We start from the raw sequence: 26,019 nt of genomic DNA, 5'->3' as shown, positions 1-26,019 counted from the left end.
TTAGAAGCTATTATTAAAGATGTTATAGCAGGGCACTTGGAAAAATTCAAGGCAATCAGGCAAAGTCAACATGGTTTTGTGAAAGGGAAATCAAGTTTAACCAATTTATTGGAGTTCTTTGAAGGAGTCACATGTGCTGTGGATAATGGGAACCAGTGGATGCACTGTACATAGATTTCCAGAAGGCATTTAATAACATGCCACATCAAAGGTTATTGCGAAAAGTAAAAACGCATGGTGTAGGGGGTAACACACAGGCATGGATAGAAGATTAGCTAGCTAATAGGAAACTGAGAATAGGTATAAATAGGTCTTTTTCTGGTTGGCAGAATGTGACGAGTGGTGTGCCACAGGGTTTTTTCCTGACTTCCTCTCCCACTTCCATGTCCTGATTTATAGTTGCTTCTGGGATGTTACTTGTATCCTCTATAGTGAAAAATGATGCAAAATACTTGTTCAATTCATCTGCCATCTCCTTGTTTTCCATTATTAATTCTCCAGACTCACTTGTCAGAAAGGCATATGATAATCATGGGAGATTTTAATTTACATTTAGACTGGAAAAGTCAGGTGGGCAAAGATAGCCTAGATGAGGAGGGCATTGAATGCTTTCGGGATAGTTTCTTAGAACAGGATGATTTGGAGCCAACCAGAGAGCAGGCTGTACTAGACCTGGTATTGTGCAATGAGATGGGAGTAATTAATGATCTCATAGTGAAGGCTTAGTGATCTTAAAGGACGAGCGCTCTCTTTGTTAACTCTTTTCTTTTTTAAATATTTATAAAAACCTTAGCATCTGTTTTTATATTTCTGGCTAGCTTTCTCTCATACTCTAATGTTTTCCTTTTTATTAGTATTTTAGTTATTCTTTGCTGTTCCTTATATTCTGTCCAATCTTCAGACCTGCCATCTGTCTTCACACAGTTGTATGCTTTTTCTTTAAGTTCGATACTATCTTTAACCTTTCTAGTTAACCACCGATGGTATGTCTGTACCTTGGATGTTTTTGTACTCGTTGGAATGTATCTATTCTGTGCATTCTGAAATATCCCCGTAAATAATAACCACTGCATCTCTATTGACCTATCCCTTAATATAATTTACCAATTCACTTTAGTCAGCTCAGCTTTCATGCCCTCGTAATTGCCCTTATTTAAGTTTAAAAACAGTCTCGGACCCACTCCTCTCTCCCTCAAACTGAATGTAAAATTCAAACATATTGTTGTTGCTGCTACCTAGGGGTGCCTTCACTATGAGATCATTAATTACTCCCATCTCATTGCACAATACCAGGTCTAGTATAGCCTGCTCTCTGGCTGGCTCCAAATCATCTTGTTCTAAGAAACTATCCCGAAAGCATTCAATGCACTCTTCATCCAGGCTATCTTTGCCCACCTGACTTTTCCAGTCTAAATGTAAATTAAAATCTCCAATGATTATTATATGCCTTTCTGACAAGCTCCCATTATTTCTTCCTTTAACCATGTGATTACTGTTAGGAGGCCTGTACACAATTTCCACAAGTGGCTTCTTTCCGTTACCATTTCTCACCTCTACCCAAACTGCTTCCACATCCTGGTTTCCTGAATTTAGGTCATTCCTCTCTATTGTGCTAATACCATCATTAACAAACAGAGCCATCCCTCCACCTTTACTGCACTTCCTGTGCCTCCTAACTATCCTGTACCCTTTAATATTCATGTCCCGATCCATGTCCTTCTGCAGCCATGTCTCTGTAATGGCTATCAAATCATATTTATTTATTTCTATGTGTGCTCTCAGGTCACCTGTTTGGTTTCCAATGCTACGTGCAATCAGATACAGCGTTTTTAGTTTTATCCTTTTATTCTTTTTATAATCTCTAGTTTCATCTCTTGATTTACTGTTAGATTTCTACTCTCTATCCCTTCCTGTCATGGTCTGTTTTTCATTTCCTATAATAATACCTTTTTCTTCTGTCATGTCTGTGCTCTTTGATTTACCACATTTTCCCCCACTATTTAGTTTAAAATCCTCTACTTCCCTAGTTATGCAACTCGCAAGAACAACAGGCCCAGCACGGTTCGGGTATAGACTGTCCCAACGGTACAGATCCCACTTTGCCTAGCACTGGTCCCAGTGTCCCACAAACCTGAACCCATTTCTCCCACATCAGCCTTTGAGCCACACTTTCAACTCCCTAATCTGATTTGTCCTATGCCAATTTGCATGTGGCTCAGGTAATAATCCAGAGATTATGACCTTTGAGGTTCTACTTTTTAATTTGGTGCCTAGGTCCTCACACTGATTATGCAGAACCACCTTCTTTGTCCTGCCTATGTCATTAGTACTAGCGTGGACTATGACGACTGGGTCCTCCCCCTCCCACTGCAAGTTCTTCTCCAGCCCTGTGCTGATGTCGCGAACCCTGGAACCGGGTAGACAACACAGCTGTCTGGACTCTCACTCTTTTCTGCCGAGAATGGCATCAATCCCTCTGATTATACTATCCCCTACTACCACTACATTCCTTTTGTGCTCCCCCCCACTTGAATGGCTTCCTGTACCATGGTGCCATGGCCGATTAGCTCATCCACCTTGCAGACCCCACTCTCATCTAAACAAGCTGAAAAAACCTCACACCTCTTGGACAATTGCAAGGCTGAGGCTCCGGCACACCTGCCCTCTGAGTCTCCTTACCTGCCTCACTCGCAGTCACATGCTCCTGTCCCTGACCACTGACTAAATCAGAAGACTCTGTTCTAAGAGGTGTGGCTGCCTCCTGGTACAAAGAATCCAGGTAACTTTCCCCCTCCTTGATGTGTCGCAGTGTCTGTACTTCAGCCTCCAGCTGATAAACTCTGAGCCGAAGCTGCTCAAACTTCAAACACTTACTGCAGACGTGTTTACCCTGGATCAAATTGGCATCAAGGAGCTCCCACATGCTGCAGCTGTGTCACATCACTTATCATGACATCCTTAATGTGTTCTAATTAACTATTTAATTAGTTTATTCAATTATATATTTTACTTTTGTTTTTATATATTTTATTAACCTTACCACCAATTGCTAGACTATTTTGAACCTTAGGAATAGAATAAACCTTAGTCCTTTACTAGATACTCACCAAATAATTAGCTTCTCCTGTAGCAGAGTACAACCACTAGCTGAAGGCTGAGGAAGTTAAAAAGCAGAAAGCAAAAGAGTACCTTTTTCCCTTCCTTCCCTAATTCCCTTAATTACCCAACTCCCAGCACTCTATTCTAAGCCGCACTTCTTGCAGTAACCTTTCCTAAAGCACCTCTTTCCCCCTGTGCACTGAATTCCCACTTTGAAACAAATTCCCAAATATACTCACTCAGTCTCTGTTTCAATCAGGCCGAAGTCTCCCCTCACTGATTGTGCACCCCTTTACTGATCCAAGGGGTGAAAGGTTATCGGGGGTAGGTAGGAATGTGGGATTGATGTTACAATCAGATCAGCCATGATCTTATTGAATGGTGGAGTTTGAGTGGCAAACTCCAGTTCCTAATTCATATGTTCATATGTATGTATCTCAGGATTCACGAAAATGATATCCTGTCAAAATAGAATTTCCACCATTTTAATCACCTTTCAGCCTCATCATTACTGATGACTATTTCTTAAGATTTTTCTTTCTTTCTTCTTACCCTTCCACATTTATTTTTTAAAAATCTGGCATATTTGACATAGAATTGTCATCCAGTCTAAAGCAACTTTCAATGACTCAATAATTTTTGTGCTTCTCCATATCCCATATAACATGCTTAGCCAAGAGGTGAGCAGCCAATTTGCTTTAGGATCAGTTGGTAGTGTGATGGTTGATTTTTTTTCCTTGTGTTATCTTGTCCTGCTGCTGTTTTAGACCAATGTCTCTCCAGAATATCATAATTGAGATTGGAAAACAGGAATCTGAAATAAAACAAAATGCTGGAAATGCTCAGCAGGTCTGGCAGCATCTGTGGTGAGAGAAACAGAGTTAATATTTCAGGTCGATGACCTTCCATCAGGACGTAGGAAATTGAAACTCTTATTCCATTTTAAGTAATGCATAGTGTAAAAAAAATGGTATTTATATCTTACAGCATTTGGAAAGGCAATACATGCCCTGTCCCGAATTGGTGATGAGTTATGGTTTGACCCTTTAGAGAAAGGGGTAAGTTATTGACATTAGCAACTCCTTTGTGGCACTGAAGGGGCGACTTAAACCAGGTGGGCAATTAAAAACACACATGGGATTTACCTGCTGAGGTCCTGCTCCCTTCTCACAGGTTCTGATTTTAACCTGCTCTACTGAACCAAAAACCAATGTGACCCTTCTTTAAATCTGGCAATGACAACATTGGGAGTCCGACTACTATTTTATGCAGAGATCTACTTGGGGAAGCCATTGTGGCTTCCTTAGACCAATCTAGTGGGTAGAGGCAGAATAGACCAAGTAAAAAACTTTATTTGACTTTTCTTGTGGGACCAGGAGGTGCAGAAGTACTTTCAGGGCCCGAGAAGAAAAGTTAAGGCTTACACTCCCTCTTGGATTGTGAGGTCTTTCCAAATCCTCTTCTGGTAACTTACCTGAGTGCTGAACTGTCCCTTTGGTCTCTGGTGATGGCTTCCTGCTAACAGTCCACTTCTGGCTGTTGATCCCTGGCCGGTTTCAGGTGGGAACCAGCTTGGGATTGCATTGCTGAGGTCTGCGAGTTAAATTTTCCTGGGCCTCAAACTGATGAGTGAGGTATTGCTGCAAAGTGTATATTTATAACTTTGGGATGAGGACAGGATATGGCTCAGCTTTAATGTCATCTCCACAACAACATTCAAACATTCACTGTTTAAGATTATATTTGGAGAATGGCTACCTACATTAAAGTACCAAAAGTGCAACAGTGCTCCACCATGAGTTAGAGCTTTCAGGAGAGGAGGAGAGATGAAAGGCATTTTTAAAAACGAGAACAATTAGGTATTCCCTCCAAAAGAAAGGCTGCCCTTCAATTTTGAATAATCAAATTGTGGAATGGGGAACTCCTTTAAAATTCAATACATTGGCCAAAGACAGCTTGTATTGTTTGAAATACTGAAATATTTTTCCAATTTTAATTTGTTAAAATAATTTTAAGTTTATTAGTTGTACCTCAGCATATTACTATGTATAATGTTTTTGGTTCCCTTTCTTTGCAGCTTGCTTTGAGATCAGTTAATTCTTCTGGGTCAGCATATGCTTGCTTTTTGTTCTCTCCACTCTTCTTCCTGCAATACAGCAGGGGGAACAGGTATCAGCAAGACACTCATGAGAATGAAAATATACCCCTCAACTGTAAGATGGCAATCAAGGTATAGTTTGATTGTTCAGGAGCTACACACTGAAACATTGGACACCAACACCAGATAGTATCTCTGTTGAAATAAATTTTAAAAGTTGATAAATTGTATTACTTTGAAGTAGTTACAACATGTGTGTAAAAATTTAAATCTGTTTCTGGCCTGATTTTCTTGAGTTGTTGTACAGAGAATAAAACCTGACAAATGTCTAACTCCTTTGACTGGAGAAGAATCAGTATAAATATTACTTACTGGAAGTCAAAAATTTTAATGTTGGACTTAACGCATGGTCTGAATTTGTTTAAAATGTTACTTTATACAAGATGTCAAGATCCCATTGGCTTGTCTTGTGCCGTTCAACAATAGGATATTACTGTATGCTCTGCTCACAAGGTATGGTATTGTCTGAAGCAAATTATCTTTAAAGAAATTTTCAGGACTGAATTCAATAGCTCCCTTTCCCCTCCCGAAATCAGGTCTGGGGGCTGTGTGTGTGACCCGCAATTGTTGACTGCAAAGCGGGCAGCACACCAGCTCCTTTCAGCCTGCTGTTTTACATGATTGCTGCATCCAGCCAGCACTAACCACAATGTTGATTGATGGGATGCCTGACGAGGGGGTCCAATATTGTGGATTGATAGCATCAGTTAAACCTAGCCTGCACCTCTTAAAGGAGAGGTGCATTGTCGATGGAGCGCATGTTTGCAGAATTGTGAGAGCTGAAACATCTGGGAAAGACAGAAGAATGGTGCAACGTGGGAGAGACCAGTCTTCAAGGTTCTTGGATGCTGTACTGGAAACCTTGGTGAAGGAGGTGGAAATAAAGAGGGATGGCCTGTATCTGCAGTAGGCCCTCCAAACACATGCTCAGAATATCTATGCCAGAAGTCAAGCCCAGAAGACCTGGAAGCAGTGTCACAAGAAATTCAATGACCTCAAGATGGTTAAGATCTGTGAATGCCTTATCCTACCTATTGTATCACTAGTTTCAGACACTGATCAATTCATCATAGCTTTATCACTCATGTACCAACAATCTGTATCAATCAGGACTCATTCCTGACACTTATATGCTGCAGCGCACCATCACACACTTAGCATTGGCACAAGCCTTACACCCAGATTTCACAGCTTGCAATTGCTGCCAGCTGTTCAACTATGACAGCCACATCACCCAAACAGATTTTACAACACTGACACATTTCCATCTCTCTTGCAGGACAAGACTGCATACTGCTAGAAACAACAGGAGCTAATTGGAGAGTGACAGGCATCTCTGTACATCTGACCCCCTTGGAGGAGGTGCACAAGCCATTATTGGGCTGTCCATTGCTGATATCAGTGGAAGCAAAGGCGCTGAAACCATGGAAGACGAAAGTATTCTCATACCTAATTCTCCTCAGATCCCACCTCCCCATCATCCCACACTCTCATGATATACAAGCTGCAGATGGTTTAAACATGAAAGTCTTCCTTTCTCCCAATCCTTGTTGAAACACCACCTTACCCTTGTGTCTTTGTCCTTTCTGATACTCAACCTGGCCAGGCTGTGCAGGAACAGTAAGAAGACAGAGATTATGAAAACTCAGCAACATCACCTGACAATGCACACTCACCACCAGCTCCAACAATGACACTTTGTAATTTAGAGAATATTATAGAGGTGGGATCTGCATGAATGACCTGCAGCCAGGGTAGGGGACAAGGATAGTGCAGATGCCAGCTTGCCAGAGAGTAAAGATGTACAGAGGATCCACTGCAGAGAACTCAGAAGAGCAATTTGATGAAACAGCTTAAAGAAGGAAGACTCATGGGTATGCACAGTGAAATGCTCAGTGCATTGGGAAGCCTGCCAGAAAGCCTACAAGCAATGTTAGGAAGCATTGAAAAGTTCAGCAGAAAATTGACACATCTTTGCACAGGGCTTAATGCCCATTCTTTCTAGCATCAAAATGGAGGTCAATTTCATGAGCACACTTGTGGACCCAACCATGATATTGGGTTTGATGTTTCCATTCCAGTACCCACCATCTGAATGCTGATGTGGAAGCTCAAACTTCTGTCAAGCAAGATCAGACTGCTGCCATGCAAGCTCAACTTGCTGTAATCTTTGCAGATGCCAGTGTTGAAAGGGGCTTGCAGGCTGTCACGGCAGTCCAACAATCTGTCCTTTCACAGTTTACTGGAATTGCTAACACCATGCTGAGGAAGTACCAGTGGCCCCATTGAACACATTCCTGCTGTTCTTTCTTAGGAAGAGAGCATTTGTCCTCCTGTCCCTGCCACTCCATCTGTGTCCTTGCTCCTACCTGCCAGGCAGTCAGCACAGACTGCTTCTTCCCATGCCAAGATGGGGCAGTCCACATCTGAGCCTTCCACCAACCATGCTGTAGTCACTGGGGAAGCACTGCATTGGAGCGCTAGAGTAGGTGAGAAAGCATGTAAGCCATACAGTAAGGGAATACACACGGATGACTAGTTGACTTTTTATGGAATATGGAATAATTTGTATTATAAATTTGGTTTTGAATATTTATTTTTGTATTATGGCCAAATAGACTTTGATGGTCAGCAACAGGTGCAGGACTGTTGGAGAAGGGGAAATTGGGGTTCTGGTTACTGGTATCACACTAGGATGACATCTTCACAAACAGCCTGGCCAGAAAGGGGCTGTCTAGGTTGCCTGCTGTCCTCCTCTTTCCCCCCTCTCCCTCCACGTCTTCCTCAGACATCTATTCTTGAGCTTCTCACCATAAAGCTGGTAAAGCAAGGGCTGTTCCTGCATGATGGCAATGTTGTGCAGTGTGCAACAGACCATGAGGAACCTTGACACCCGCTCTGCTGAGTACTGGAGGGCTCCCCCAGAGTGTTCCAGGGAGTAGAAGTGTTGTATCAGCATGGCAACATGGCTTTCATTGTATGTATGCTGAACATTTGTGCATAGGTTGTGCGCAGGAGTCATTAACCTTGGGGCCAGCAGATAGGACTTGTTGCCCAGGAGCCACCCTTTAGCTTTCCCTGGTGTCTGAATTGCATAGCATACTGCTGCAAAATGAAGACATCATAACTGCTGCCTGGATGCTGGGCATTGACCATGATACTCTGCCTTTGGTTATATAGCTGAATGCTGAGTGTTGGAATTCCTTTCAGTTTAGTATAGACCTGAGATGTGCTTGTAAACCAATGTACATGCAGTCAGAAGCATCCTGCACCATGGGGAAGACTGCAGCCCTAGCAAATAGAGTGAGTCAGTGACCTCCCTAATCCAACAGTGGACAGCAGACTGCGAGATGTTGCAAACATCTGCAACTCCAGCCTGCAAATAGCTGGATGCACAAAAGTTCATCGCCAGGGTCACCTTCACAGCCTTTGACAATATGGCCCTTGCACTGAGGTTGCAGTTGTGGCTGCAGGAGTTGGCAGATTTCAGTCTTCACTAAAGTGCAGATGTCACACATTGTTACTTGCTGAGATTTGTGTAGAATTGCTTCCTAAATGCCTCGGGCAGATATGGTCTCCGGCTGAGAGCCCTTCTCCTGCTCCTCTTCCTCCCTTTTTCAACAGCCTGTCCTACTCTGCATGGCATCTCCTCATTCTCCAAGTCATGCTGTATTCCAGTGAGAATGGCTACTACTGCACCCATGTCTGGGAGCAACTGGTTTGTGCAGAAGCTTTGAAGTCAGCAGAAGCTTTATGAACAGCTGCCATACTCCCTGAAGAATTGGGTAACTTTGAATTACTACAGAAAGCATCATATGCTAGTGAAATGGAAGCAACCGCCAACGGAAATGAACAACAACTAACTGTTAAGTAGTTAATGATCCATTTTAAATGGTGTTGGTAGAGAGTCCTTCCTACTTCTGTGCAAGGTCAATTTAGACTATTAAGCTCCAAAGTGGTACCACTGACACCATGATCTGCCTGCTCTGCATACTTCTAATGGCCATTTACTGCACATACACTAAAGCACTCACCAATATACTGTCTGGTGTCGCTCATCCTAAAGTGTGTACAAGCCACAGATGCCATTTGAGACACCAATGGGCACCTGTAACACCTGAAAAGCTTTGCATCGTTTGCACTTTTTTTTAACATTTTGATCTTTTTGTCCCCTGTTTTTATGTGAGTATTCAAATTTGACATCTTAGTGGATGTTGAACTCCAAACTCTAGCCATAAGATTTTTAATGACTAGCCTTACTGGTCATTACAAATTCTGTTCCCATCAAATTTATTTAGTAACTTGAAACTTTCTAAAGCAGTGAGTGAGTGTTAAAGGTGTCTTTGATTGGTTGGTAGGAACCATACTTATTGCGTGTTATGGTGCTTTTAACAATTTGCTATCTTATCCTTCGTATGCTGAATGTAATGCAAATACTCCATTACAGTTGTTGAATTCTTGGGTAGCTTCAACGGATGAGTGTTCAGCCAAATAAAGAAGACTGGTTTACAGTCCAGATTGATGTTGTCTAGTGTGACATTAGGCCAAGTCTCAATTTGCATTACCAATTGCAAATACTGCACATGACGTCAATGTTGGAGGGATGGATGGAGGCATTGGTTTTGCACCACACTCGGTTGTCCTGAAAGCACTAAACTCGGTTCTCCTCAAATGTTGAAATTGCACGATGACAGAGACTTCTCTATTTGGATCTGTCCAAGGTTGTTTTTTCTCTTGTATTGAGATCGAGCTTTCAAGCTCTGAGGTTGGCTTTCAGAATGTCTTGATTAATTTACTCTCACCAGTATCTAGTTAGTCTTAATGGTATCGCTGGAACTTGAGTTTGTGGCCTGCTTGTTAACGACAAACATCGGTTGCGTGCGTCACTGGGTTGGCTGCTGAAGTAACAATCTGCCATTTATACTACTGGACCACTTAGCTGACAGACTACTACTTCTTGGCTCTCTTGGCTTTTTTCAGTATGTTCTTCCTATGTTTCGATGCCTAGCTACATTAGAGAGGAATGTAGAAAAATGCAAGATTTATGTGAATTCACAGAACTGCCGTGTTGTTTTTCAGTTCTGCTGCAAGCACGGTAGGAAAATACTTTAATTCTATCACATGCTTTTACTCCTAGCCAGCACTAGGGTTTTAGTGGGAAGAATGCATCATTTATGATTGAACAATTTGCAGCAATTATGTGTTATTTCTGTATATAATCGTTCTTTCTTGAGCTATTCCCTTTTGTTCTGAAACAGTTCCAATTCCTTAAGAAACATAGGGAAAGAAGTAGCTAATTTGTGCGTAGCAAAGTCCCACAGGCAGCAATGAGTTAAATGACAAAATCATCTTTTTTAAAATTATATTGGTTGAGCGATAAAGCTTAGTTAGGAAAGTATGATAACTCAGTTTTCATATCATCCGAAAGGTGGACAGTGCTGCAGTCCCTCAGTAGTACACTGAAATATTAGGCTAGATTATGTACTCGCATCTCTGGAGAGGCGTCTAAACGCATGACCTTCTGACTACAATTCAAAATACTTCATTTGTTATGGTGTGCTTTGGGATATTCAGAGACCATGAAAGAAATTTTCAATTGCAGGTTCTTTCTTTAACAGTCCTAGATATAAAGAGCAGCACTGTGCTACATAGTCCCTTAGAATGTGTCAACATTTCAAAAAGTGCCATTGATGCATTATTTTTTGATTCTGATTTTTATTGCAAATCACTTTCCATTTTACTACATACAGGAATTACTAAAGCTCATAATCTGACGTTTCAGGAGTGCGAGTCCCTTCAAGCTGTGTTTTGAAAACACTTGAGCCCAAATGTATTCCGATCCCAGGCAAGGTAGGGGGCAATCATGCATTTAATCCAGCAGGAATATACTGGTGTGTCATGACATTACTGTATCTTACCTTGAAACATAAACAGACAATGCTGACTAGTTCTGTTGAAGAGTAACAGCTGAAACCTTAACTTGTTCTTTCTACAGATACTGAATGACTTCTGAATGTTTTCAACATTGTCTGTTTTTATTTCAGATTTTCATCATTTGCAGTTTTTTATTGTTTATCTTGAGCTAGGGCCAAGTTCCTCCTTTCACCAAAATGTAAGAGAGGCACCCTTTACTCACTAGTTATGAAACACTAAAGAAACGTGGGAATGCATGATCTGGCAGACAATGAGATGCTCTTTAAAAATAGGTGTGAACTACCACAGTATGGAAACACCACTAGAAGAAGAATAAAATAAGGGAGAGAACATATCTTGAGAAGCAATAGGCATTTTTTGAAACAAAATGATAAAATGTGTGATCTAATTTTCTTAAAGGCTTCTGGCTGATATAGCCATTCATTTTCCAATGTCACAAGAGGAGATTACTTTGATTGTGACTCCTATGAAAGCTTTCTTCAAGAGTTATGTAGATGAAGGCAAAGGCAAGTTACTTTAAATTAGTTTTTGCTGCTATGCAGAATGAATAAAGAGTTTAAATTGTTTATATCAAGTAAAAGAGATGAAAGCCTTTTAATTCTATCCTTTATTATGTTACCTTATTTGTAAACTAGATTTTTTTAAAAACATTTACTGTATACTTTTCTTGTTATTGTACAGATTTCACAAAGGTAATGCAAACTGAAATGAGCTTAAAACCCAACGAGTTTGATTACCTTCAGGTTGGAGTTGATTCTGAAATTACGTTTTGCTTGAAGGAGCTTAGGGTACGGGACTTTATATTACTGTGGTAGATTAATGCTTCAGAATATGCAATGTCACAGAACCACAAAAAACATTTCAAACCAATTGATGCAAAATGCAGACTAGTTTTGTGAATGTTTGAAGTAATGATTTAGTTTAATAAGAATATAAGAAATTTATATTTTATCCCACTTTTTCATTGGACCATTTGTCTTTTGGCTTGAAAGGCGTAAAACGGGTGCAATACGGATAAATTTATCTGTGGGGTGGCTGTGTGCTCTACTTGCGTGTATTTGTTGTGTACTAAGTGTCGGAACCATTTTTATGCATCCCAGGCAGCCACCAAAAACAGGTTTTAAAAACTATCTGCATGTATTAATGAAGGAGGCTCTGCATAATCAGTATAAGGAACTTGGCACCAAATTAAGAAGCAGAACCTCAAAGGTCATAATCTCTGGATCATTACTTGAGCCACATGCAAATCAAATTAAGGAGATAAATGCTTATCTCAAAGCCTGGTGTGGGAGAAGTGGGTTCCGGTTCATGGGCACTGGCACCAATACTGGGGAAATTGGGATTTGTACCATTGGTCTACACCTGAATCGTGCTGGGAACGGTGTTCTTGTGAGCTGCAAAACTAGGGAAGTAGAGAGGATTTTAAACTAAGTAGTGGGGACGGGTACAAATTTGGGAAGATGTGCTAAACCAAAGAGTAGAGACAAGGCAAAAGAGAAAGACATTATTACGGGAAATGAAAAACAGACCGTGACAGGAAGGGATAGAGAGTACAAATCTAATAGTAAATCAACAGATGAAACTAGAGGTTATGAAAACAATAAAAGGATAAAACTAAAGGCTCCGTATCTGAATGCACGTAGCATTTGAAACAAAACAGATGAATTAGGAGTGCACATAGAAAAAAGTAAGATAAAAGCAAAAAACTGCGGATGCTGGAAATCCAAAATAAAAATAAAATTACCTGGGAAAAACTCAGCAGGTCTGGCAGCATCTGCGGAGAGGAACAAAGTTAATGTTTTGAGTCCGTAGAACCATAGAACACTACAGCACAGAAAAACAGGCCATTAGGCCCTTCTAGTCTATGCGGAAATATTATTCCGCTAGTCCCATTGACCTGCACCCAGTCCATAACCCTTCAGACCTCAGAGGAGATGAGGTCAGTAACAGTCCTGGAAACAATGGCTTGATGTTCAGTGGTGGGGTCTTTCAGGTGCAAAGGAACGCAAGCTCCAACAACTCATCGACACCAACACCCATCCAGGACCCTCCACCCCTGCCTGTCCCTCTGTCCCCATCCTGTCTTCCAATCCCAGCCCCGGCCATGTATTCACCATACCCCCTGACCTTCCCCCCTCCGATGCCGAACATTCAGTGCTCAGCAAAGGGTTTAGTTTTATACCCTTAAGCCCTCATCTCAATGAATTTCGGGCTCGGCATGATGCTGAACTCTTCTTCCACCGCCTTCATCTCCGTGCTCACTTCTTTGGACAGGAGTCCTCTCCCCGTTCAACAGATCCTTTTACCCACCTCCAATATTGTCCCTCCACCTGGACCCCTCCCTCTGGATTCTTACCTTCTCTTGATCTTTTCATTGAGAACTGTCGGCGTGACATTAGTCGTCTCAATTTCTCTGCTCCTCTCACCCACTCTAACCTGTCTCTCTCTGAACTTGCTGCACTCCGTTCTCTCAGGTCCAACCCTGACATTGTCATGAAATCTGTGGAGGGTGGTGCTGTTGTTGTCTGGCGCACTGACCTCTACCTCACAGAGGCTGAGCATCAACTTGCAGACACTTCCTCCTACCTCCCCCTGGACCATGACCCCACCACTGAACATCAAGCCATTGTTTCCAGGACTGTTACTAACCTCATCTCTTCTGGAGATCTTCCTTCCACAGCTTCCAACCTGATAGTCTCCCAACCTCGGATGGCCCGCTTCTACCTCCTACCCAAAATCCACAAACAGGACTGTCCTGGCAGACCGATCGTGTCAGCCTGTTCCTGCCCTACGGAACTCATTTCTTGCTATCTTGAGTCCATTCTCTCTCCCCTTGTCCAGTCCCTTCCCATGATGGTAGTGCCACACAACATGATGGAAGGTTTCCTGAATGTGAAGGCGGGACTTCGTCTCGACAAGGATTGTGTGGTGGTCACTCCTACCGATACTGTCATGGACAGGTGCATCTGTGGCATGCAGGTTGGTAAGGATGAAGTCAAGTATGTTTTTCCCTCTCGTAGGTTTCCTCAACACCTGTTGCAGACCCAGTCTAGCAGCTATGTCCTTTAGGACTTGGCCAGCTCGGGCAGTAGTGGTGCTACCGACCACTTTTGGTAAAGTCTCCCACCCAAAGTACATTCTGCGCCCTTGCCACCCTCAGTGCTTCCTCCAAGTGATGTTGAACATGGAGGAGCACTGATTCATCAGCTCAGGGGGGCAGTTATGTAGTAATCAGCAGGAAGTTTTGTTGCCCATGTTTGACCTGACGCCATGAGACCTCATGGGGTTCAGAGTCAATGTTGAGGACTTCCATGCCAACTCCCTCCTGACTGTATACCACCATGCCACCACCTCTGCTGGGTCTGTCCTGCTGGTGGGACAGGACATAGCCAGGGATGGCAATGGTGGTGTCTGGGACATTATCTGTAAGGTATGATTCCATGAGAATGACTATGTCAGGCTGTTGCTTGACTAGTTGTGAGACAGCTCTCTCAATTTTGGTGCTAGACGCCAGATGTTAGTAAGGAGGACTTTGCAGGGTCGATCGGGCTGAGTTTGCCACTGTCGTTTCTGGTGCCTAGGTCGATGCCGGGTGATACATCTGGTTTCATTCCTTAGTGTGTCCCAATGTCATGGCACAATTGCATGATATTTCGCTCAGTGGACACGTGCAAAAGTCAGAAGAGCACTCGCCGATAATTAAGCGGGCAATTTAGCTCATTACGGCCCAGTGGAATTGATTTTCCGTGCCCCATCCAACCTTATGGTTGGCGGACGGGCCAATCAGTCAGGTGGGCTTTACATTTTTAATGAAACCCCATCCAAAGGTGGGATGACATCTTAAACAAAAACAAAAACAGAATTACCTGGAAAAACTCAGCAGGTCTGGCAGCATCGGCGGAGAAGAAAAGAGTTGACGTTTCGAGTCCTCGTGACCCTTCGACAGAACTTGAGTTCGAGCCCAAGAAAGAGTTGAAATATAAGCTGGTTTAAGGTGTGTGTGTGGGGGGCAGAGAGAGAGAGAGAGAGAGAGAGGTGGAGTGGGGGTGTGGTTGTAGGGACAAACAAGCAGTGATAGAAGCAGATCATCAAAAGATGTCAACAACAATAGTACAAAAGAACACATAGGTGTTAAAGTTAAAGTTGGTGATATTATCTAAACGAATGTGCTAATTAAGAATGGATGGTAGGGTGCTCAAGGTATAGCTCTAGTGGGGGTGGGGAGAGCATAAAAGATGTAAAAAAAAATAATTTTTTTTTTTTTTTCTTTTTCTCTTTTTTATAATGGAAATAGGTGGGAAAAGGAAAATCTATATAATTTATAGGAAAAAAAAGAAAAGGAAGGGGGAAACAGAAAGAGGGTGGGGATGGGGGAGGGAGCTCACGACCTAAAGTCGTCGAATTCAATATTCAGTCCGGATGGCTGTAAAGTGCCTAGTCGGAAGATGAGGTGTTGTTCCTCCAGTTTGCGTTGGGCTTCACTGGAACAATGCAGCAAGCCAAGGACAGACATGTGGGCAAGAGAGCAGGGTGGAGTGTTAAAATGGCAAGCGACAGGGAGGTTTGGGTCATTCTTGCGGACAGACCGCAGGTGTTCTGCAAAGCGGTCGCCCAGTTTACGTTTGGTCTCTCCAATGTAGAGGAGACCACACTGGGAGCAACGAATGCAGTAGACTAAGTTGGGGGAAATGCAAGTGAAGTGCTGCTTCACTTGAAAGGAGTGTTTGGGTCCTTGGACGGTGAGGAGAGAGGAAGTGAAGGGGCAGGTATTGCATCTTTTGCGTGGGCATGGGGTGGTGCCATAGGAGGGGGGTTGAGGAGTAGGGGGTGATGGAGGAGTGGACCAGGGTGTCCCGGAGGGAGCGATCCCTATGGAATGCCGATAGGGGGTATGAAGGGAAGATGTGTGGTGGTGGCATCATGCTGGAGTTGGCAGAAATGGCGGAGGATGATCCTTTGAATGCGGAGGCCATCTTTGTTAGGACTTAAAATAAAAGACAGTCCCCGGATGTTTCTTTTTATGAGGTATGCTTTTAGGTGCTTGATTGTACTGCAAGGACATTTTTTGCAGCATTTTTGCGCTTTCTTTTATTATTTGAAGGTTGCAGCTCCCTGAGGCATCTGTCTAGAAGCTATTATTAAAGAAGTTATAGCAGGGCATTTGGATAAGCTCAAGGTAATCATGCAGAGTCAATATGGTTTTGTGAAAGGGAAATCATGTTTAACCATTGAAGTTCTTTGAGGAAGTAACATGTGCTACGGAAAAAGGGGAATGCTGGATGTACTGTACTTTGATTTCCAGAAGGTATTTGATAAAGTGCTACATAAAAGATTATTGCAGAAAATAAAAGCTCACAGTATAGGGGTAGCATATTGGCATGGATTGAAGATTTGACTGGCTAACAGGAAGCAGAGTGTAGGCATAATGGGTCTTTTTCAGGTTGGCAAGATGTAATGAGTGGTGTGCAACAGGGATCAGTGCTGGGACCTCAACTGTTTACAATTTATATAAGTGACTTGGATAAAGGGATGGATGGGATAGTTGCCAAATTTGCTGATGTCACAAAGATAGGTAGGAAAGTAATTTGTGAGGAGGACATTAGGAGCTATAGAAAGATATAGATAGGTTAAGTGAGTGGGAAAAGATCTGGCAAATGGAGTATAATGTGGGAAAATGTGAAATTGTCCATTTTGGCAAGAAGAATAAAAGAGGCATATCTAAATGGTAAGAGATTGCAGAGCTCTGAGATGCCGAGGAATCTTGATGTCTTAGTGCATGAATCGCAAAAGGCTAGTATGCAGGTACAGCAAATAATTAGGAAAGCTAATAGAATGTTATCAGTTATTGCGAGGGGAATTGAATAGAAAAGTAGGGAAGTTATGTGTGACCATATCTAGAGTACTGTGTACAATATTGGTCATATTATTTAAGGGAGGATGTAAATGCGTTGGAAGCAGTTCAGAGAAGGCTTACCAGATTAATACCTGGAATGGGCAGGTTGTCTTATGAGGAAAAGTTGGACAAGCTAGGCTTGTATCTGCTGGAGTTTAGTAGAGTAAGAGGTGACTTGATTAAAACATATAAGATCCTGAGGGGACCCTGACAGGGTGAATGTGGAGAGGATGTTTCCTCTTGTGGGAGAATCTAGAACTAGAGGTCACTCTTGAAAAATAAGGAGTCACCCATTTAAAACGGAGATGAGGCAAATTTTTTTCTCTCAAAGGGTCCTGAGTCTTTGGAACTCGCTTCCTGAAAAGGTGGTGGAAGCAGAGTCTTTGAATATTTTTAAGGCAGAGGTAAATAGATTCTTGGTAAGGAAGGGGTGATAGGTTATCGGGGGTAGGCGGAATGCAGATTTGAGGGGTAGACCATTCAGCCATGATCTTATTAAACAGCGGAGCTGACTTGAGGAGCTGAATGGTCTACTCCTGCTCCTTTTTCACATATTCGTATGATGGACAGAATGCCTGTTTAAGGGCCCCTATGGAAATTTGTTTCCAATGAGCGGAGCAGATGCTCAGGATTCTTCAGTGGTTGCAAAGGCAAGTTCTAACTTGAGAATGTTTTCAGTTTTTCTGAGGACCAAAGAGGAGCAAGAGTGCACCTCTGATATCACAGTCTTCCTCTCTCTCATTGCTGTTTGAAGTTCCCATTACACTAAATAATTTTCAGGCACTGCTGGTTATTAGGGAGCCTGACATTCATTCTCTTCAAATGCAAGCTGCATACAGAAGTGCAATGGACAGTAGCAGCTTGCTTAAAAAACATGAATGAGACCCAAGGACCTGTTTTGTCTTTGATTTGGATCTTCTGTTGTGGTGCAGCTGTCAGCATGCTACTGGCTGTGGACCCAGAAGCAGGCTGTAACCAATTTTCACCCATTATCTGTCTTATTGCTAGGAAGCACATGACACTTACTTGGTGTTTCTCACAGTGGTTTGGCACTTGAGGAATTGGAAACTCAAGTGGAGAAGCACAAAGTTGAATCTGCATCCATTCAACGGGTCTGGCAGCATCTGTGGAGCGAGAAACAGAATTAAAAGTTTCAGATTAATGATCTTTCCTCAGTTTTGATTTTCTGTTCTTCTAGGTGAAATTCTTCTAAGTGGTAGGCTTCAGGGTTTGGGAGGTGCTGTTGAAGAAGCCTTGGCAAATTGCTGCAGCGTATTTTGTAGATGTTGGTCACGGTATGCTAGTGCTGGAGGAAGTGAATATTTAAGGTGGTGGGTGGGGCGTTGATCAAGAGGGGTGCTTAACGCCCTGAATGTGTTGTGGAGGACATCAAGACTACAAGCAAGTATAGACTTGAAGTGGACAATATGGTGTTCTTTCCAGTTGGCACAATGACCAGGTAATTCCGTTCTTCACCTCAAATGTATCAGAAAGTAGAAGGGCTAGACTACCCTCAAAGGGGTGGAAGTGCTGCAGTCTGAAGCATGGCCTTCTGTTTTTTGGAGGTTAAGATCCATCTGGATCCCAGGAGTTTGACACAATCTCATTGCCAGCCATTTGACAGGCTTCCAGCATGGCTGTACTACTTTGAAAGAGCTCAGAAGTTTGTTTACATCATGCATACACAATTGGCAGATAATGACATTAAATTCAGAGTCCTGTTATGATCCCAGACCAGACCCTCAAATTTTGGAACAATCTGGTTAGGGATCAGTCACTTCTAGTTTAAAGTAGACAAAGTTTTAGATCCAAGGTATTTACTATGAGAATAAAACCACAAGATTCCACTGTTTTTAAACAAACAAAATAAACTTTACAAAGTCAGTTAAGTAAAACAATTTACAATATCTATCTTATACTCTAATATTCAGAATTAACGTGAGGCACATGGAACACACTTCATGGAACACACTACACTGCCACAATAAATGGCAAATGCAACCAAGAAAGATCCCGTGGATTTCTCAGCAACCCACCCAGATGTTGTTGTCTACTGTGAATTACACAATCTTATTAAAACTGCCTCCTTCATGAGGGAGTTCAAATGTCCACTTTGGAAGATCCTAGCCTCTGAATTCTCTCAAAATCTGCTCTGACTTGGACTCCCTCAACAAGTGCTCACCTAGGGTTTCAATCTTGTCTCCTAAGAATATATTGCCCTGGATTCCCAAGTCCAGCCTCTAATTACTGGCGCAATTTCAGCTCTTTAATAGGTGGCTGGCTTCATCGGGCTTCAATCTCCCCAGGTATGCCAGGCTATAAATGGCTCCCAGGGCTTCTTCTGAGCCCTAACCCTTTCAAGCACAGAGCCAGTGACCTTAGTCCTTTGGGCTTCTCTAGGCCTTAACCACCTGGAATCTTTACCAGCAGCACCTTTTTTGCCTGAAGCCTTTTCTTCTTGAACACTCCCTGATCGTATGTGCTTACATTTCTCGCCACACCGGGTTCCATGGTCAGGTTTTCATGCCACCACTACCACGCAGGTGCCCTGGGCAGGTGTCCCTGTGCATTCTTAGCCTGTTCCCGATCCATGCACATGTGGAAACACCCATGCACATTGGGACTTGTAGTTCCTGATTTCTGCTCGGAAATCAGCTAAGTCTGGATCCTTAACAATCTGTTCTAGAAACTAAAAAATGTTTGCTTTGTGTGTACAACCTCCCTGTACAATTCATTTTTGGTGGTAGAGAGATGTGTAGAGGAGTGGGATAACAGGCAGTATTGGTAAAACTAAGAATTTTTATTTATTCAGGGACAAAGGGAAAGGTGTAAGGTGGACTTGAAATGGGAAATTTACAGTGGGATACATAGGAGAAAGTCAGTGCACAATTCGGATGTGTAACGCCAGAGGTCCAAAATGGCACCAGTGGTACCATGCGCACTTCTGGTGTGAGTTCTGCCAGACGGCACATTGGTAAGGTTATCAGTGTGCATATAGTTAGACACTGCTGGAAGTATGCAGAGTTGGCATATTAAGGTGTTAATCAGCATATAAGGCTGGTTTGATGCCAAGCTGACATTTTGGAACTTAATGCTCCAACTAACACACTTTTAATCATACCCGGCTGAGCGCACATTCAGCAGCAGGATGGACCCCCTCTCACCAGCGGCGTTAAAAGGGATCATCAACTGTTTTTTCAGGTTAGTTGCTTATTGATTTCTACTGTGCATTGCTACAATTGTATAAGTCTGGCGCTTTCTGAAGTTCTTTAAGGTTGCAAAAGTATACAGGGATTAGAGTGGCAGGTGCTGAAGGACTTGGTCCTGACTTAAAAGCTTTTGCACAAAGCAATTGCTCCTAGACATGGGGTGCAGTAGAATGCATGCCCCATGGAATACAGCATGACTGAGAGAATGAGCAGGGGGCATGAAGAGCAGGGGAAGCAGTTTGAAGGCAGAGGAGAAGGGGGAAAAGTGTTTCAGCAGGAGGCTATATCTGCCTAAGGTGGATGGGGATCAATTCTGCAACCTAAACCTCAGCGAGGAACTGTGTGTGCGTTATTTGTGTTTCACTAAGGGCGTCCCCATTGAAAGCTGTCACCTGCAGCAGCTACAACTATAACTTTAGTAAGTTGAGAATGGCTTTGCTTATGGCTGCGAAGGTGACAGTGGCCAAACTTTTCAGTATTGGGCTCCTTTCAGGCTGCAGCTGGAGATATTTTCAACATTTTAGTTTGCCACCCACTGTTGTGAAAAGGAGCTCACTGAGGTTCTCAAAGAAAGCTGACTACATTTCATTCTCTCTTGTCAGAGAGCAGATGGTAGTTTGAGCTTTGTGAAGCTTACAGTTTTTAGCCCCAGTAAAGTGATTACACATATGTCACTTTTTGGGCACTGTATGTCAGCTTTGAGATGTACCGCAGCTGAAAGGGATTCCATTCCCTTAGCGTCCAGTTGATGTGTGACCATATGAAGTGAATCATTCAGGCCAGTACACGGCACCATGACAGCAATCATGATGCCTTTGTTCTGCAGCAGTCTGCCATGTCATCTGCATTTGAGCCACCATGTCAAACCTATAGGGGAACATGGGCCATTTGCTGACCACATGGCTGATTCTTCCTGGTATGTTGCATGCTGCACAACCTTGCCACCATGAGGGAACAGCCCTTTCCGCCAGCTATACAGTGAAAAGCTATGGAGGAGGAGGAACAGGAAGGGAGAAGGCAGCCTTTTTCTGGTCAGGTTGTCCATGAACAACTCTTCTGACTGCAATTTCAGTAAACACAGTTCCAATTCCCCATTGAACAATGCCACACCTTAATTTCCCTGTTATTGACCATCATAATGTTCTCTTGGCCACAATGCAAAAATAAAAACCAATACAAAATAAACATTCCAAACCAAAACCAAATTTATAAATCAAAGTCTGTCATATTGCATACAAACACAACTAATTCCTCTTCTGCATTGCTTGATGCTTGTCTTTTATGTGCTTTTTCCCGTCCCAGTGTTCTGATGCAGTAGCTGCAGCATGGCTGATGGAAGGCTGCTAACTAAGTGAAGGAGAATGCAGCTGTCCTTGGAGAATGCCTCTGAGCAGCTTTGGTTGTAGAACCCCTGGCTTCAGACTGCACCACCTTGGCATAGATGGCAGCAGTTTGTGCTTGCTAGCCAACAATCAGGGGCACTGGAAGAGTGGCAGGGGTGGAAGGAAAAATGCTTTCATTCTGTGAGAGGTCAACAGGTTCATGCTCCATGGGGCCACTGTCACCCCTCAGCGACAGTGCCTCAGAATTCCTAGCAATGTATTGGAGTACACATTGCTGGACTGCTGTGAGACACTGCAAGCCCCTTACAACTTTGATATTTGCAGCAATGGTAGGAGCAATGTGGGCTTGCATGGCAGTAGGCTGACATTGCATATCTGAAAACCTAGCTTTCATTGCAGCATCCAGACATTGTGTGGCTCCTGCTTGTGCTGCATTGGAAGCTGAGACATTGGCCAGCAGACACCGCATCATGGCTGGGTCCACAAGTGCACTAATGGAGTTTGCCATCATTTCCTGCTGGTAATAATGGGCTCCAAGCTCTGCACAAAATCTTATGTAGAGTTTGTGCTGGATTTCTCCATGTTCCTCGACATTGTTTGCTTTCTGGCAGGTTGCCAGTGAACCAAGCACTTCAGTGTACATATCACCATCCGCTTTCTTCTGTGCCTTGTCCCATCAAAGCGCTCACCAGAACTCATGTGATTCACCCTCTCTGAGTTGTCATCTGTGCTACCCTTGCCCCCTGCCCTAGCTGCAGGCCAGCTGTGCCTAGTGTCTCACCGAATGTATATCCTGCCTCTAAGCTATCATCTGAATACTTGCAGTGTCAATACCTGAGCTGGTGGCTGCAAGTGTGAGACTTAATAATGGTATTTCTTCTTCATCGGTGTCTTCTTGTATCCAGGTTCTCTAGGTTTGACATCCGGGGCAGGATATTTGGGCTGTCGGGTGGGCGCAGTGGGCAAACCTGGGAGTGGCCGGGAAACGGGCCATTGCCCGTGATTGGCCCCCGACCATGATTTCATGCTGGCTGGCCAATTAACGTCTAGCCAGCTTGAAAGGCGTGCTGAAAAGCTCAGTGCTGCCGGGTGGCTGAGGGAAGAGGGTGAGCGCTGATGTCAGTGGGGGAGTGTGCAATGAAAGCTTCCTGAAGGCAGAGAGCTGCCTCAGGGAGCTGAAGAATTTTAAAAACAAAAATAAAGATTATGAGATGCTGAAAAAAAAGTGCCAGCACATAGGACTCTCTTTTTTTATTCATTCATGGGTTGTGGGCTTCGCTGGCTGGGCCAGCATTAATTGCCCATCCCTAATTGCCTTGGGAAGGTGGTGAGCTGCCTTCTTGTACCTGTAGGTACACCCACAGTGCTGTTAGGAAGGGAGTTCCAGGATTTTGACCCGGTGACAGTGAAGGAACAGTAAAATATTTCCAAATCAGGATGGTGAGTGACTTGGAGGGGAACTTCCAGGTGGTGGTGTTCTCATCTATCTGCTGCCTTTGTCCTTCTAGGTGGTAGTGGTTGTGGGTTTGGAAGGTGCTGTTGAAGGAGCCTTGATGAATTCCTGCAATGCATCTTGTAGATGGTACACACTGCTGCTACTGTGCATTGGTGGTGGAGGAAGTGAATGCTTATGGATGTGGTGCCAATCAAGCAGGCTGCTTTGTCCTGGACGATGTCATGCTTTCCCGTGGGGTGTAAAATTCTGCCCCTGGTGTTGACTACTAGGGCTGTCTTGTTCCTTCTGAGAGTTTATCTGGTGGAACCCCTGGCCCCCTGTGAGTAGACAACATCAACTGCTCTGCACCTCCTCAATCAAGGCCTCCAATACAGTAGCAGAAACTCTTGGAGCCTGCTTTTGCCTATAATCTACCATTCTTGCATCTTTTCCAGGTCAGAATCAATTGTAGATTGCAGCAACCACAATGCACCTCCCTTTAAGAGGTGCAAGCTGGCTTTAAGTACAATAAATGTGAACCTCTCATGATTTTGGTCCCCTTCTTAACCCATTTTTGGGGTCATCAAATTTAGCCCCCATATCTCTATCAAAGTCTGCTGAATATTCTTGTAGTTGCCAAAGGTACTTCCATGGTTGCATCCTTTCCTTCTTTGAGTTCTCGCTAATTTGTCATGTGAATATCTCCTTTGAAGACAAGGCTGTGGAAAAGGCAGTAGGCCATGATAATCCTTGAAATTTTGGCTGCTCTGCTGATACCAGCAGGTTCTACTCCAGCAATTAACTAGCTTGATCATAGCCTTCTTGGTAAATTTGGTGCTGTGAAAGGGTTGTTTCTCTGTGAAGTCCATATAATTTCTTTGGACACAATGGAGCAGATTTTCATCTTGCTGCACATGTGTAAAACTGATGTTTTGAATTGGTTGCTTATTAAAGGAACTGCTTGATTTTCACTTTGTAGTTTATATGCACCACTCCTGCCGAAAATCCCTGCAGGGGGGCAAAAAACCAAGCCCTATGTTTCGGTATTCATTTCTTAAAACTTTACAGTTGTTAAAACTATTTGCTACTGAATTTTGTAGCAAACTACACTATGCTTAAATACACAAAACAACTTCATTGGTTTTGATTTATTAAGTTGTAGCATTAAAAGTTATTCTTTAATTTTTACTCTATCTTGTTAATTCATCCCATGTCTCCCACTGATGCTGATTGTTGCTGCAATTTGGTTTCACACACACCAGCGGTCTTCCAGTATCATCTTCAAGCACCTGTCATTCAAATCAAGTAGTATATTTCACTATGGAGAGTATCTTAGGCAAGCTGAATACTTTGATAATTTGCAGATTACATACATACACTTTCCTGCAGAAGGCGCTGGGTAGCAATCAGGAATGGAAACTCTGGTTGACAATTCTCTTATTAGCTCAATGACACTGAGGCCAATTGCAGCATGCCAATTACTGCCTGAATGAAATTAGTTAATTAGACACTGACCACCGATGGAAAATGGAATATTTTGGTCTGTGTGACTTAGAGATAGTGTTAGAGCAGCACTATCAACTTGAGCTATTTTTCTCAAACCAAAGGTTAGAAATATTGGTCAGGCAATTAATCTGGAAAAGTAAATATCAGCATAAACCTGTTGGTTGTGAGTCTCCTAGCTTAATTATTACAGGCGGGAAATAAATTCCATGTTTTTAAGTAAGACAAATGGGCCCATTAAGAGCTTCTGATAAGAATGTTAATTGTTGCATTTTTTGATGTTTTACTGGTGGTGTTAACATAAATACTGTGACTTTAAAATGTTATATTTGTTACAGTCTGATCATTTGCACTCCTACCATAGAAAAAGGCTTGTAAAAATAAGTGATTAGTCTATTTCACTAGGAGCATTTACCATTACTGCATTATATCTTGTAAATAATCCAGGAGATGCATCTTGAAATGGATTTCCATTTGTCAAAATTTATATTTGTTCATCCAATGACTTACTGACCATGCTTGGGAGGATGGAACAATGTAACTGCTGTGGTTGAAAGATATGTGAATGATATAAGTATGGTCCATTTTAGTTTAAAATGTTTTTGTTTCTTTAAATCATACAACTGTACATTGTGCTGCTAAGGAGACCTCAATATTTTTAGAATTTGTAGGCTACTACATCTTGCTGCACATATATTCAATTTTTGTATTTTAGGGTCTTCTAGCATTTGCAGAGTCTATGAACCTCTCTATATCAGTCCATTTTGGAACAGCTGGAAGGTAAATTTGTTTTCTACAGACAACTGTTTTATTGTAACAAAAATAATTCTAAGAATATATGTGCTTATTTGCAAGTGATCAGCAAACCATAAGCTTGTCACTTTCAGCACAGACCATTTGTATTTATGGCCACAGAGCTTAACAATTTACATTTATTTGGCACCTTTAATCCAGAAAAAAAACCCCAAGATAATTCAGAAGTGTAATCAGAAAAAAAAGCTCATGAAACCAAGGTAGGAGCTCCTAGGAAAGGTAGAGGTGAAGGGGGTGGGGTTGGTTACACAAGATGCCAATGTTGAATGAATGTAGATTTCAGGAGAGTGCAGTAGGAAGTTACAGAAATAGGTGGAAGTGGGTGTGAAGGGATATAAACATGAGGATGAGAATTTTAAAATTTGAGATATTGGCAGACTCTGAGCCAACCCTGTCAATAAAGACAGGTGATGAGTCTGTGGGACTTTGTATGGGATGGGATCCAGGCAGCAGAGTTTGGCTCTAAAGTTTACTGAGGGCAGAGAGTAAGATTCAGTTGGTTAGAAGAGCATTTCATTAGTCAAGATTGAAGTTGACCAGGACATGGTTGAGGGTTTCAGCAGCATGGGCTGCAGTAGTGCCAGGGATGTACGATGTTATGGAGGTGGAAGTAAGCAGTTTGAAACTTGCCG

At 42.7% G+C, this 26,019-nt stretch overlaps 1 protein-coding gene across 1 annotated transcript in view; it reads left to right on the top strand.

Annotated features, from left to right (window-relative positions):
- LOC121286024 (cell cycle checkpoint control protein RAD9B-like) overlaps positions 1-26,019 on the top strand; it is a 49,413-nt gene that overhangs the window by 3,278 nt on the left and 20,116 nt on the right. Inside the window, 7 exon segments of the mRNA XM_041203045.1 lie at positions 4,087-4,157; positions 5,177-5,329; positions 10,238-10,352; positions 11,008-11,107; positions 11,591-11,697; positions 11,873-11,979; positions 25,290-25,354. Coding sequence (XP_041058979.1) covers positions 4,087-4,157; positions 5,177-5,329; positions 10,238-10,352; positions 11,008-11,107; positions 11,591-11,697; positions 11,873-11,979; positions 25,290-25,354 — 718 coding nt within the window.

Source organism: Carcharodon carcharias, chromosome 13 (genome assembly GCF_017639515.1).
Source record: "Carcharodon carcharias isolate sCarCar2 chromosome 13, sCarCar2.pri, whole genome shotgun sequence".
NCBI classification, from domain to species: domain Eukaryota; kingdom Metazoa; phylum Chordata; class Chondrichthyes; order Lamniformes; family Lamnidae; genus Carcharodon; species Carcharodon carcharias.
The sequence above is the reverse complement of the archived record's forward strand: the minus strand, read 5'-3'. Positions and strand labels throughout refer to the sequence as shown.